The sequence below is a fragment of the Pagrus major genome, chromosome 8 (genome assembly GCF_040436345.1).
Source record: "Pagrus major chromosome 8, Pma_NU_1.0".
NCBI lineage: Eukaryota > Metazoa > Chordata > Actinopteri > Spariformes > Sparidae > Pagrus > Pagrus major.
This window is the reverse complement of record NC_133222.1, coordinates 28514507-28530342: the sequence shown is the minus strand read 5'-3', so window position 1 is coordinate 28530342 and position 15836 is coordinate 28514507. Positions and strand designations below refer to the sequence as shown.

The 15836-nt window shown below is 41.0% G+C and overlaps 2 protein-coding genes across 2 annotated transcripts in view; both read right to left on the bottom strand.

Annotated features, from left to right (window-relative positions):
- mbtps1 (membrane-bound transcription factor peptidase, site 1) overlaps positions 1-1316 on the bottom strand; it is a 29252-nt gene extending 27936 nt beyond the window's left edge. Inside the window, exon 1 of the mRNA XM_073472187.1 lies at positions 1192-1316. The gene's annotated coding sequence lies outside the window, so the exon portion shown is untranslated. The remainder of the gene's footprint in view (positions 1-1191) is intronic.
- A 1408-nt stretch (positions 1317-2724) lies between these two features.
- Positions 2725-15109, bottom strand: pskh1 (protein serine kinase H1). The gene is made up of 4 exons (XM_073472779.1): positions 14825-15109; positions 13343-14121; positions 10710-11633; positions 2725-6730 (listed from the first exon to the last, which is right to left on the bottom strand). The coding sequence occupies exons 2-4, from the start codon at positions 13409-13411 to the stop codon at positions 6413-6415; spliced, it is 1311 nt and encodes a 436-aa protein (XP_073328880.1). The 5' UTR covers positions 13412-14121; positions 14825-15109; the 3' UTR covers positions 2725-6412.
- Positions 15110-15836: the final 727 nt, after the last annotated feature.

Below are 15836 nucleotides of genomic sequence, written 5' to 3'. Positions count from 1 at the left end.
TGCAGATGGGGGCCTTACACAAGAGATAAAGTGTAGACGATATAATTAAAAGCCCCTGGCTGGTCTGGTGTGAGAGGAGGGCAGGAGGGGGGCTCAATCACTGGTTCCGGCCTGGGGCAGGATCTCTGCCTGTGTGAGACAACAATACAGCTAACGACTACTGGTTTAGAGACCGGGCTGTAAAAATAGCCCCACTGGTTTGGGCAGGGCTGTAAAAGACAGGCTGGGACTACCTGTGTCAACATCACACCACGCCACAAAGCCGGCACCAAACCTCTGGGCGAATATAGATTAGTAGCTGGGAGAGGACCCCCACCACATTCAAAGGAGAGAGGGGGGACACACAGCTGGGTTAACAGCATAGAGACAGTGAGGGGGAGTCAGTTGTTTGGATGTTAACTGAGGGGTCCCTTAGATAATGATTTTCAGTATGAATTTAATGTAATCATGTAAATTTAATCTCTCCTTCAAGAACAATGAGGGGAAAAAAACGTATTAGAAATGCAGAGTATCAGAGGCCACCAGCAGCTGGTTTGTTGATAACAACATGTCTGAATCTGTCTACAGTGTGTATCACATAAAGGTCTCAAGGAACACAACAGCCAAACCTCCAGTGATTCAACAATGGAACAGTCTGCATATTGTCTCATTAAGTGTTCATGTTAACTCCCTGAGCAAACCAAACACAATGCAAACTACACACCAGTTTAAATGTTTATAGTTTACATTAGAGGGCGCATAAAGGGGCTAGTGTTGCCAGGATTTAAGCACGTTAAATAACACTTTCCTGCTAACCAGTGCGACACAAGCTTTATCCATAAACCTGAACATGAAATTTAGACACGTTAGCTAGTTGGCTATCTGAGCCACAGAACAAAACAAAGCAGAAATGACGACTTTATCAGCATAAACAATGCAAGCATCAGCAGACGCACATGTTGGAGGATGGGCTATGTATCACCGAGGAGGGCTAATATTTCATAGTCTGTAAATAACGTTATTTGAAAACCTTTAAAGCACGTGTTAGTGTCGAGAAAGCTACACTTAGCCTTCTGAAATTGGCTTTGTAAACAAGAAGACATGCTAATAGGTTTTTCAGACCCCGCAGTCTATCACATGTACAGCATTAGCTAGCTAGCTTACGAGTATTTTCCAGTATCTGCTGGTGTTTTGTGTCTTTATTATACTCACCAAGCTGAACAATGTGGCACACGTCACTGTTGCTTCTTTGTATCGTCCACTGTCCGTGTATTCATGAGCTGATTGTCGGTAGAGAGATTAATGTCCAACGAACAAAAGCTAGCAGCAAACTCACTAAACGCTTCAGCCGCAGACCACTGACGTCTGGTTATGACCGGGTGCCAGGTTTAGGTAACTTGTCTTCCTAAAGCGCCGAGCACAGTTAACTCCTTGATGCATTGCATCGAATAGAAAATACTGTTTTCCAGTAATATTTTCGTAGAAGTATAGCCTATTTATCACGTAACAGAAATAGCGTCGTGGTGACTTTTTTTATCGTCTTTCAAAAGCACCTTTAACTTCATCGCTGTTCGTCAAGCTTTGTATCAAACCTGGCAACCCAGAGGGCCTTCAGATACCACATTAGTCCAGCCTCCCCCGTCACGCTGCGGTTCTGCCAGCAGAGGGCGCTGTTAGCTGTCAGAAAACAGGAGTGTAAACAAGGCAGACAGTGGTGGAAGATAACTTTAACATTTAAAATGTGAATTATTTCACCTGCTGGAATGAAACATACAAACACATATATGATGCATTCACTACCACAGTAGCTTTTAATCAATCCATTGCAGTATGGCAGTATTTTCTTTTTTTAGCATTTCAAGTTTTGACTCTCAGTTATCCCTAAAGAATAAAAAGAATATAACATATCATTTCATACATTTTGTTGACATCTTATGAAGTTGTTATGGCAAACATGCTATCAAACAGTTGCCTTTTGTACAGTTGTTTTTTTAAATAAAGTTTTAGATCAAAGTCTTTTCAAAGATTTTTATATTTTAAAATATACGTTAAACATTATTTAATGTAGGCAGTTGATATTCTTTTCCCTTCTGTCTGGGCCCCCTAGTGGCAAGAAGGGCCTCGGCATGTGCCTAGAAAGCCTGCGCTCACATCAGGCACAGCTGGGCCGGCCGGCAGCATACAGTCGCTTTATCAGAACTTTTTTTTTTTTTTATGGAAACAGCCGCAGCTGGAATCAAGGTTGATGAGAGCACTGAGGCTGAACCATATGGAAAATGTGCTGTAAAATAAAATTAAATCAGATTTCACTGAACGTGACCCCTTTCACATTACAGTCAGTTAGTTTATTGCTAATACAAAAAAAACTTTAGGGAAAATAAAGCTGTTATACAAAAGGACAATTTTAGTACCAAGTTGTGTTTCAGTCTGTCTTGTTTCCAAAGACCATTCATCTTCCATTTTTAAATTATAGTGGGCCGATCCCCAGTAAAGTACTGGCCTAATTTCTGTGCTGAATTAAGTCCAGCTTCATAACATTCCTTGGTTCTGTGCACTGAGGTGGAGGAAGGAATAAAAATAGTGAACTAATGAACCTGAAAGTAAGTGTAATCTTGTTGTGCAACTTACACACACACACACACACACACACACACACACACACACACTTGTAATCTGTTGGACCAATCACAAACAAGCCTGCTCTCAGAGAAGGATGAAAAAAAATTCAAAAAGCAATCCAGTGAGTCGGGTTCGAGTGTTTTATTGGCACGTACAACTCACCGTTTAAAAAAATAAAAAAGTTAATGGTAGAAGAATCAAAGTGTTATCATTCATTTCGACACACAATAACAAAAGATGAACAACTGTTTTCAGGTAACAGTGTTGAGCTGGCTACTTCATTTAGGACGACAGCATTTATATAAAATCACACAGATATATAAAAACATGACAGGAAACACTTTTACAAATGTGCTGACATTCTGCAAAACTGCTAAAGGACTGATTGGTTATTCACTGAACACGGTACACAACCGGCACTCAACAGCGCTGCTGGTTAATTCAACCACAGCAATTCTTTTGAGTCCAAACAATTACTTTGTGACTGTCAGTCGTAAAGCTGAGATTTTACTGTTTATTTCACATACCATCCATGAACTCATGACCAGAACTACTGTATGCTGCAGAAAGTATGACACCTTAAAGTCATACTTCAACCAAAATCTGTATTTTAAGAGGACAGAGCTTTTTTCTCTGTGCAGGACTTTTAAAATGCATCTTTTCAAGACTACAGAGTGTGTGCATTTGATATTAAAACGACATTTGAGTGTAACAATACCAGTTCCAATGTCAGCCTCACTTAAGGTCTTTTATAAACATTTTAGTCCCATCAAGATGTGAGACATCAGGACAGAAAACAGCAGTGGGACAAAGATTCTAAATCAAGGAAGATGGAAAGAGAAAGATGACCAAGTGTCATGGAACCAGCAAAGGACAAAAAGACAAGAAGAACGGAAAAACTGAGGTCACCTGACATGGCTCAGTTAGGTTTCCAGTATGTGTTAAAAAAAAAAAAAAAAAAGTTCACAACAGCAACACACTTAAAAAGTCTGGGGTGGATCACAGCACGATGCTCACATAAAGAAGAAAGGACCACACCGTAGCAACGGACCAACACTGGGAGTGTTCTGAGGGGGAAAATACATGATAATGCACTGAACAGGTCCAATAAAGAGGAAGACTGCAATTGTAAAAACTAACACATTTGAATGTAACGGAACTATAGATTAAGTGCATTTCCAAAAACAGAAAGAAAGCAAAAATAAGGTCCAATAATCTGTTATGGTGAATCTTGAAGTTGTGCTTCTTTTGGGAAATTCAAAAATCAATAATCAAATATCACATATTTGAAGTTGGGGATGAATCAATTGCAATCAGTCATGTAAACATGGATATAATGATCCAAAGAAAATTTGCATTCATTTTTCATTTCACTTTGCTTGAACAGACTTTTACTAGTTCAATTTACCACAATTTCACAAAAACAAAATCCCTACTCTAGTCTCATTTTAGATAACCGCTCTGAGTAATGCAGTAGTCACAAACCCTTATTATGTAAGGATGTGGACCATCTACACATGAAATGTTTGACTAGTCATGATTCAGACTGACAAAGGCAGAACTAGTAGTATGTATAACAACCTGCTGTATTACTATCAGTGTTATGGGTTTGATCAACTGAGCCTCTGGAATCTATTCAGATTTAAGTGCACTTACAGACAAAAGGTAACCTTACAAACTAACTTATGAATAAGATTGCATGGTTGGATGTGCTTGGTTTTGTGATTCAGAATCTTTTGAAAATCATACATACATATGATGCATATGGCATACAACAGTTATTTGATTAACCTCTACATCATCCTCATATTTTCAGTGGTTTCCTTCATTTTGGTCAAGAGTGTACACGCTTGTTATTCTGCCGGCTCCCGACAACCTGCTCGAGAGCTACTGTGCTATGCAACCGTTGGAAACGGAAAAGAATGCTGACGTGCCCCCTCACCTAGCTAGCCTCTGGTCAACTAGTACAATTAAAATGACCTAACAAAGAATGATTGATGCTTACTTTGACAGCATGCCAGTGGCTGATACTGGTGTGATGTGTTGTTTTAAGATAAAAAATATATTGTTTGAAAACTCACTGAGTTAGAGATGTTAGTGGAACAGAGGCTAGCTAAAAAACTGGCAGGACTTGGGTTGCATCTGCTATTTGTAAATCCAGTCAGACTTTTGTAAGTGAAGTTTTTAATAATAACGAGCTTGTTTTAAACTAGCCAATTACTAAAATCAGGTTACACCATGACACTTAAGAAATGTCCAAGCTCGTAAAGAGTATAGTAACAGATATGTAAACAGGAAGCCAATGTAGCATCACAAGCTGTAGCAGAACTTCCAAAAATGAGTTTAAAGGGGTAAACCAAAAAATAGATGTATTTTTACCATTTTGAGTGAGTGGAAACGATCTGATTATGCTAACCTAACTCAAATTGTTAGCATTTTTGGCATAATATTTTGTAATTTTGTTTTATGTAAGTGTATTTTTTGGTAAATGTTAATTTAATACTTAAACAGCATTGTGATCAAATGTCAGGCCAGATATCTTTTTTTCTGCTCAATCTAAACTGGTCAGCTATTAGCACGCTAACGTTAGCTTCTTCGGTGGGTTCAGTTATGAAACAGACTGTAGTAAATATTTAGTAACAACTAATTCCTTTGCTTAACCAGTTTCTGTGGTGCAACCTGTTTTAATTCAGTGATGTAAAAATCTCCACTCAGTGAACATTTTTGTTATAACCAGCTGAGTTTGAACTTACAAAGAGCTGGTACAACTGGAACCAGTCCTCTATAATGAAGAGCTTTGCTCTCATTGTTGCATACAACATGTGCCATTCTAACTGAAACCAACAATGAAAATGTAAAACCACACAGCATCCAAAATGACCACATATCATTATAAAGACAATGACTTGTAATACTGCTCTAACACAGGATCATAGCAGGTACTTCAGGAGTGATCCTAGTGATCTAGAAACATCTTTGGGAGCGGGGCCGTCTGGTCTATGGTCTATTCTGACACATTTAAGATTTAACACTGACACAAACAGCTTCACAATCTTCTGACAGCTTTAAAACAATGAGAGCAATAATGGCAAGATGAGATAAGCTTAGAATTGACTAATAAAAAATACGCCTTCATTTTGACCACTAAGGGTGTGGCTGTTGTGTTTCCATCACCCACATCTTAAGACAGAGCTGTACAATTAGTACAATAATAAATTCACAGCAATTTTCAACCAGGAGTGAGTGAGGGGAGTTTGTTTCCCCCTCCTTTTCTTCTTACAAACTTCAGTACCCAGAACTCTGTTCAACAGATCCTCGTGGAAGGTCATTATCCAGTGACCATTTGAATGGAGACTAATAATCATGTCAACAATAATAAATAAATATGTAGAGACACAGGGATTGAAGGAACAAAAGCAAAGGAGTGGAAGGCACCATCCTGCCAGAGAAAAGGTGAAGGAATGGATGGAGAGATGATGTAATCTAGTGTGTCCTTCTCTGTGCTCATGAGGAGACACATGAACGTAGGATCTCATAGATTACATTGTCTTCAGGATCATTTTTGACTTGTTCTCAAGTCTCGACTGGCAGCAGTCAACCTTAATTCATCTTCTGCTGGTAGCCATGGATGTAGTCAAGTCATTATCGTCTTTTGTTTTTAAAGGCAATGATTTGGGGCTTAAAGCTATTTGGCCTCTGAAACTCGCAGCAACTTCAAATGGTGGGAGTCATTGTAAAGGTTCAGTCACTGTAGTGCTGTTTCCCCCAAAAAGTACAAGGTCGGCTACAGTCCCTGGCTGTCACGCTCCATGTCTCAGCCATTGTACTGCTGCTGATATCGCCGGTTCAGCTCGCGCAGCTCCTTCTCTCGCACCCGCCGTGCTTTGTTGGATTTGGTGGAGCGGCTTGAGCGAGTAGACTGGGCCGACTTGGTGCTGTGGCAGCGTGACGACGCCCGCTTCAGGAGGTTCTGAGATATGCAGCGCTGCAGGTTCTTCATGGAGGAGGAGGCTGCCATGCTGACGATCCAGGGGTGCTTGAGGGCCTGGCCAGCTGTGAGCCGCTCGCTGGGGTCCACGGTTAGAATCCGCTCTACAAAGTCTTTGGCCAGGTTGGAAACACTGGGCCACGGCTGGAGGGGAGAGACAGATGTGAGACAAGGCTGTAATTAACTAAATGAGGTCAATGACATTTCAATGGCAGAACTCAACTTAGTGGGCACAGTCATGTTACACAGGTGTAACTAACATCATGACTAATTGCTGGTTTGCATTGTAATAGTGGCTGAGCAAAGAAGCACTGTTAATGTTATTACTTCCACCTGTGCTCTTCCTGCTATAGATGTCAAAACATGGAGAGAAGGGCGTTAAAAAGGCCGACCATGGAAATGAAGCGTATATTACATGGACATAAGAGAAGCTTTATGCTTGAGGGTGAGAAGAAAACAGACTGAAAGAACAGACAACATGAAAACTTCTCTATTACAGGATGATAATATTATAAGAATAAGATAAGATCCCCTTTTAGACATATAAGTCTTATCAAAGAACAATAATAATAATAATAATAATATGTTTCCTAATAATACTAATCATTTTGATTCACACAACATCCAAGAAAAACAATAAAGAAAGAACTGTTTGAGTGAGATGGGACTTTAAATAATCATGTAAGAATGTATAGTTTGTTTGGCATCAGTAGAGCTTTGTCCACTGGACACACGAGGGCAGCAGAGTGATACTAAACTGAGAACGTCTGGAACAGTGTGAGCCTTAACCTGGTAAAAGGCTTCTCATTTGATCACATTACTGTTCTGTTTATACTGCTTTTCGCAACAATGAGGGTTCTTGATCTTTGCTAATGTCAGACTCAATAAAGGGTGTGGGGTGGTGACATTAATGCGTCTACTTGTATTTATTTTACTTGAACAGAATTTCAGGTTTCCAAGATCTAATGTAAAACATAACGTCCTGAAAGCATTTTTTTTTTTTTGCAACATCTGCTGACTCTCTTTCCGAGACATGGACTCTATTTAGTATGAGTGACTGGTAGTGAGTCAAACTCTACCCCCTACTTAGACAGGAATTGGGAATATCAACGCAGCGCGCCTTTCAGCACGCACACACACACACACACACACACACACACACACACACACACACACACACACACACAGTTTGTACATGATGTCCTGCTTGGCAACCAGCTGTGTTTTCGGTGTCCCAGTAGAAAACGTACCCTCCTCCCCACACAGCAGGTAAATCACCAGTGTTGGCTAAAGATACATGACACATATATTACCCTCACACATACATTTCTCCTCTACCTACAATAATGACCACGCTTCGATTAGTTCTTGGGCTGCAGCTGTAAATGTGAACATTATTTATCACAGCTGTAAAGACACATGTCCTCGAGGGGAGCACATTTAAGTGAGCCCCACCTCAGATCCCCCTCTCAGGACTCTTAAACTAAAGGTCACAGGCCTCTGTGCTATACAGAGACACAATACAAGTTATTGTATTGCATCCTTACAAGGACATGAGATGACCTCTTGATGAAATGAATAGTTGTAGTCCTCAGTTATAGATGTCTGAATCATGTTCAAAGACACAGAAAAATGCTTTAGAAATGCTCAAGCCTCACAGCAGAACACAGCACATATTGTTTCTTTTAGAGATTATTTTCTCAGCATTATTGGATAGAAACTGAGAAATGAGTGGATGACAGAATTATGCAGCACTTGTTGCAGTTATATGGTATACATGTTAACACCGGGCCACAGAACACCCCAAACACATCATCTGAACCAGAAATCACTACTAATACCAGAAAAGGACAATATTATTTGGTGGGGAACTGATTAATAGAATGATTGTGTAGTTTATAAATTGTGAGAAAATAGTAAAGCTTTCAAATTGTTTGTGTCCAGAACCCAGATATATATCATACATACAATAAAATAAAACAGGGATGAATTCCTTACAGTTGAGAGGTTTCATGTTTGGTATTTCTATGTAATAAACTGATTCATCTCTGATCAAAAATGTTGATTATATTTCTTTTGAGCAGCTAATTTATTTATCAACGACGTTTCAGTTTCTACAGATTTCAATAAGTCTACAGTGGTATATCATATTTAAATTAAGTATTTAATCATTTGAGGCCACTTTCTTTATTAGAAAGCAGTTGAAGGTTCCCTGTGGAGTTTCTGACCAACAGTAGTGCAACAGAACAATAGCTTTCATCAGTATGTCTCTGATTTGTTTGTATTTTGCGCATGTTTATATTTGAATGCACAAGAACAAGCTATTCCAAAGACAGACAGTTAATGGCGGGTATGTGCCAAGAAACACAGCAGTGTGCCCACAAAGATAAGGGAGAAGAAGATTGCAAGCAAACAAACATGGATGTAAACAATACAGGATTTGAAATAGTTCAATTACACAGGGTTCATTTAAAGCCTGTCATCAAATGGCTCGTAGTTAGAAAACCACAAAGAAATATCACCCGACTCTGCAGCTCACCTCAGTTCTACAGAACACTTTAGTGTCTTTCAGATAATTGTTTTGGTTTTAAACTCAAAACTTTACTGTTTCCGTTCACTCTCTCGCCTCTCTCATAGCGTCGTTTAAAGCCACATCAGGCAGCAGTTTTCACTGATCTACTGCACACTAGCTCCAGCACCAAATGGCAGGCGATGCTGGCTACTAGCTGGTGAACATAGTGGAGCATTTAGCAGCTAAGGAGACAGATATTTCCTTCAGGAGTTGGTCGAGATCAAAACCAGGGTTAAAAAAAAAAAAAGGCTAAATACTGGACTTTACATTGACCGGGTAGCCAGAAAAATGTCTCTAAATAAATGATAATTCTGCTGCACATCAGATGTGTAAATAGGCATCTAGTGTACTCACAAGTTTTTCATATTAATTTAAAATATTATAATTTGTCAGTGTTGTTATTACAGCTTGTTTCTGCTTCTTTAGGGGAATATTAATTTGTCAGCCCTATTCCAGCCTCATGTTGACAGAGTATAATGACCGCTCTGTCATGGCTCTCATGAAATAAATAAATATATAAATAACCAATATATGATCCAAAAGATTGATTCCAGTGAAAAGCTCTTTCACCAATTCCAAGGACGACTTGCTGGACATACCAAGTATTCAACCAGCAACTCTACTACACTATTTACAGACTTCAGCTAAAATATATAATCCCTGGAAGTGATTTCAATTATTAACAGTGTGAGATCTGGCCTTATCTCACCTGTAAGACGCTCGAGAAGTTGAAATCTGGACGCAACCCCAGAAATCTGAGATGATTCAACTGCTCTGCATTAACTATTACAAAACTACTCAGCTATTATTTGAGCTGGACTGGCTGTATGTGGGGCAAACATTAACCAAGGGGCCCTTTTGTAAAGCTCACTGGCAACATAAACATCCCACACTATGAAACAAAGGAACAGACTACTCAGCATTCTTTTAACTAGATACAAAGATAGAGCATAAATTATTGTGCACACATACACAAACTTAGAGGAATAGGCATATTGACTTAGAGAGAACAATTAAATAAGTGAAAGTATGGCAAGGTAAAAGGAAAGTTACATGAGACTGAAACAGACTTTAACTGAGAGATGAGGAGTGAGGACAGAAGTGTAAAGGGGTTAGGTGTGTGAAAATGTGTGTGTGTCTGTGTGAAACCAAGTCACCTCAGAAGAAAAGCTGAACTTCTTGGAAATCTGTTGACAAAGCCTCATGCGGTGCAAGGAATGTATTCCAAATATGGGTGAAGTCTGCTGGTGTGCGTGTGTGTGTGTGTGTGTGTGTGTGTGTGTGTGTGTGTGTGTGTGTGTGTGTGTGTGTGTGTAGAGACGTGTATTACTCAAGTTGTGGGGACATAAATCTGTTATTTAGTCACACTGTGGGGACCCGCCTTCCTTATGGGGACAAAACGCGAGTCCCGATGAAGTAAATTGGGTTAGGCAAGGCAAGTAGGGGACATGTAGGTAAGTTAGGTCTCCAGGAAATTAATGCAAGTCTATGTCATGTCCACAAAACTGGGGAAAGAGTGTGTGAAAGTGTGTAACAGATCGAACTCCTCACCTCTCCAGAGAAGCTGTACTTCCCCTTCAGGATCTGCCGGTACAGCCTCATGCGGTTGTCGTCCTCGAAGGGCATGGTTCCACTCAGCAGGATGTACGATATCACCCCCAGCGCCCACATGTCTACAGCGTTTGTATAGGGCTTCCTCACCAGGATCTCAGGGGCGATGTACTCTGGTGTGCCGCAGGTGGTCTTCATCAGACACTCGTCCCCCTTCTTCCTGCTACTGGCCAAACCAAAGTCAGTGATGATGATCTTGGAATCGGCTCCAGGGTGGTAGTAGAGCAGGTTTTCCGGCTTTAGGTCTCGGTGAGTGATCCCCAAAGTGTGGAGATACTTGACGCCATCCAGCACCATCTGCAGCACCCGCGTGGCGTCCCGCTCTGTGAACGAGCCGCGGGCAATGATCCGGTCGAAGAGCTCTCCTCCAGTGGCCAGCTCCATCACCATGTAGACACGTTCTGCCGTCTCAAAGACCTCCATCAGCTGGATTATATTGGTATGACGGACGCGTCGCAGAACGCACAGCTCCGACTCGCACACCTCCCTCCCCTCCCGGTACCGGGTCTCGATCATCTTGATGGCGTACGGCTGCCGCGTGCTCTTGTGCTCCACGCGAACAACGCGGCTAAAACTCCCACGACCTATCAGAGCTTTGATGTCGTACTTGGCTGTGACCCGGGGGTCAAACTTGGCTCGATATTTTGCCACCTTCTTCCGCTGAGGGTCCGACAGTTCGGACGGGTCCTTAGGGGGCTGAGCAGAAGCAGTGGGAGTGGCGGCTTGGGCCTGAGCCTGATATGGGGAGGTGGAGCCAGCTTTGTCACCTCCCCCTCCACCAGCCCCACCCATCTTGCTCCTAGTGCCATCCCCTCTTATGAAGTGCTTATAGATATCTGTCTGAGGAGGTGGGAGAGGATCAACCTGAAAAACACAGGAACAAACTTCATCATCACAGATGCAAATTACAAACCAGAGCAGAACAACAAAAGTTGAATATTTTTCTGTGGATAAGAGAAGAAAATGTCGTAAACAGTAAAAACTCTGTCAATCTACAAATGAAGGCATCAACCAATCATGCTATGGCGTTATAGAGTTGTTATAGAGTTGTGACTTGACGTCTGTTGGCAGACCTGTTAATGTTAAGGACAAAAAATTATGAAGACAATGTGACAAATGTGTGATGTGATTTCGGATGAGTAACCCTGATTGACACGCCCCTTTTATGTGAGATTTACTGACGCAGAACTGAAGCCGTTAAATCCATCTGTGCCCTCCCTAAATCCACCAGACTATGTTGATTAAAACAGTAACTGTACCCTGCAGAAAACAGGAGTTGCGGATTTCTACCACTGTTCCATCAGTTATTTGTTTGTACCCCTTTGGTGTTTTTATTTTATTAATACGTCTGAATGGAACGGACTGGACCGGACCGCACTGGAGTCCGGGGACAGCCACCTGGGATGAACCTGGTGAATGTCACCCCTCTCTACCTGTCAGCGAGCCAGGTCATTGCTGCAGTGTGACCCCAGAGAACCCCGGGGCCCTCTTAGAGCTCCGCAAGCTGGTGCCGTTTTTCTGCCAGTATCTGTCGTGCTTAATAGAAGGTAAGTATCATTTAAATGTGATAATATACCTGCGTCGCAAAATTGCATATTGGAGCATATTATCTCAATTTCATGTCGCTGCCAGAAAAAGAGACGGACAGAGAAATACTCCCAAGCGAGTGTTTTGAATATTAGTGTAATTTATTCACCACGTCTTCGGTGTGTAAGGCCTTCTGTCTATAGTTAGTATAGCCAGACCAATACTGGATTTAAGGCTGCTACTGATATTGATATTTGAGAATTTTTAAACTTAGAGAAACAATATATCAGACGATGTGTATTTTTTAACATAAACACATAAATGAATAATGCTGACCAAAGTAAAAACTAAGTGGGACATTTTACAGCTGAAGAATCTACTTTTCTTAGCTCTCAAGTGGAAAATGTAATTGTGGTTTCGAAATGATCTCAGAACTACTTTAGCAGTTCAGTATTACAATTTCTCAAGACTTTTCATCAAACATACATACTTATATATCTGCTAATATGAGCTAATAGCTGATTAATCAGGCTAGCTCTAGTAGATTATAGGTAACAATTAAGTATCTGTGTGTAGTTGGGCTGCAAATAATTATTTTTATCGTAACATATTCAAATGTCTTGATTTGTCTAACCAACAGTCCAGAACCCAATTATATTCAGGTTGAAAGCAAAGGCATGACTCACTGATTAATTAGTTATCAGAACAGTTGATGATTAATTTCTATCCATCAACTTGTCATTTTAAAAAGCGTTCCGATCTATGAATAACAAATAATGTATGATGGAGGAAGAAACACACGGACTGCACCAAAGTTCACCAGGACTTTTCCACAATTAAAATATTCAATAAATTGATCTATAAAGAAAATAACTGTTAATTGCACTTTTAGTTAATTTAGTTAATAAAACGTTATTATTTTCAATGCTTATACTGGTAGTGGTGTACACGGCATCAATGGCTCTACAGCTGCTGTTGTGAACAGTAACAGTATCTGGTGGTAACAATATTATTGCCAGTACTAGTAAAAACATTGTCTTACTGACCTTTTTGACCAGGTCCAACTGAACATCCCCTGGAGGCTCAGGGAGGACCTTACTGTTCCTGCACCCCATCACATCACCTTGGGCCGCTGCCCAGTCAGCCTCACAGGCCACCAGGAGCCCTGCCTCATCACCGCAACAGCTGATTCAACACACTCAGGGTATCCAACATCCAGGCCGTACCCAGACTCAGACAGGGGGTTCATGAATAAAGCTGATTATACCCACTCAAGTCCTGATGAGCTTGCATCAGCATCACAGTTCATGAATACACCTGATATGTCCACTTAAGTCCAGTTTAAAAAGTCCAAGAGTTCATGAATATATTTAGGGCAAGCACATTGTGTATTTCGGCTCCATCAGCAAGTGCTCTATTGTTGGTTGTCTTTTACAAGTTCTTTCACGGGCCTCTGCTGGTGGGTCTCGCACGTACAGCCAGGCTGCACTGTTGGCAGGAAGGGGGTACTTCAAGCCCCTTGAAGAACCAACCGGGGCCCCATTTCAGATGGCGTGATATGTTCAATGTTTGAGAGAAAAATTAGTTAGTATGCATGCTCACGACAAGAAAATGATCGATCGGGGCAGGGGAGGAAGCAAGACAGGCTTAAATGTGGCTGCCTTTTGGAGAAATGCAGAAACAATCAGGCAGAACTTCCAAAGAAAATAAGATCATCCACTCTGCTTGGATCCATTGGGAGACGCTGTAATGTCAGCTTTGGTCTTGCTGCAGATAAAGCAGCTCCCCTGGAGAATCACAGGCTGGAGAGCAGCGGAGTGAAGCTCTGAAATGGAGAACACAAAATGAAATGTGAGTGATTATGGTTTGGCTCACCGAACATATGGGCACTGTGTCTGAGCGCTGACATGACAGGAGCAGTCTTAACATTCAGGCCAACAAATGATAGGCAAAAAAGGAACTGACCTAAACAGACTGAGCATTTTAGCACCAAAGTTAAACACCATTTCTGTATTGAAGTTGCGTGATGAGGCCATATTGTAAAACTTTCCAGCCAAACTATGATTACAGCTACCCAGACATGTTTTGAAATGGCCAAGAAAACAAGGGAGAGCTCTGCCATGTTAAGAAATAGCTGCTCTATCACAGATGGTCACTGTTATCCGAGTATTCAGTGTTGGAAGTCAGCCTGATATATTGTTTAAGTTCTCAGTACAAAATGTTTAGCAACTTATTTCACTTTTTCACTCATGTCAACAGAAAATGAAGTGGAAACACAGCTGGCAGCATGGTTTAAAGTAGTCTACGCGGTGGTGAAAAGTTCATTTATATCACCAATGTCTTGTACAACTGCATTCAAGTTTAGTTAAGATTAAAAAATGGCGAGGCCCTACTCATGTCAATGTTTTGGCTTCAGTTTAAAACACATTGGACCGTTATTATTTTGACAGCACTGACTAACATGATAGTCTCTAATACTTTCACAATTAACCCGACATTAAAGGTGTAAAAGTGACTTAACATCTCACCTCATTACTTATCCGAGATAACGAAACAGTTTAAGCGTGCTAGCTAGCCTGCTAGCAGCAGGGCAGGACTCCCAACTTTGCCAAACCCAGCCTCCTCACCCCACTCTCACTCAGCTGGGCTCTCCATTTTCACCTCGTAGTTTCCCAACTTTATTCCCGGTGACAAACAACTCAAATCCATCACTTCCTTTGTCAGCAACATTTTGCGTCAGTTCCGAAGATTCGTGCTGTGTTTTGGAAATGACGGGACTGTACAAAAACACGCAAAGTTGCCCCGTTGGTCGCTTTTACTGGACGGTGTTTTTCGACCAGGACCACCTTCCCACAGCCAGACACGAGCGTCAACACCGCAGTGCGACACGGGTGTTCCGCTTTGTACTTTCAAAATAAAACCGTCGTTTAGAGGTCTAAGGAGAAAGTAAGCCAAGTAGTCGAGGCATGCTTTTTCTAATATGTTCTGTATGAGTGACTTGAATGTATTCATATATTTTATCATGTTGGAGTTGTTAGCATGATTGAGTTTTCATTTATAAAACTGTTATATTTCTCAAAAAAACAAACAAATATCAGATTAAAAAGTTTTATCTTTGAGAGAGCGTACTTAAAATGACAAGTCACATTAGTGAGGGGTATCCAGTATCCCCATGTCCACATTCTTGCCAAGTCGACAACTATCCTTGGGCCCAAAGGTGTCCAGCACAACTGTGTGTCAACTGGTTTGTGACAGTTCATTGAAAAAGTGTTTACAAATTTGCAAGATTCAAGCACAATGAATGACGTGATACCTAGTGATGGGTCCTGCTTTGTTATCATGCAGTTTTGACGGGGTGTTGAAGGTGTTCATTATGTCAATCATGCACATGCACTGCATATTCGTATGTGACTGTGTTTGGATTTAAATTACCAGGAAGGAAATCTGGAAGTATTGTCGCATGGAAAAAACTGGACGAGGGAGAAATGGGGCCCTCAGCAATGACAAAATTAACCAATGCGGTTATCATCGAACATTTAA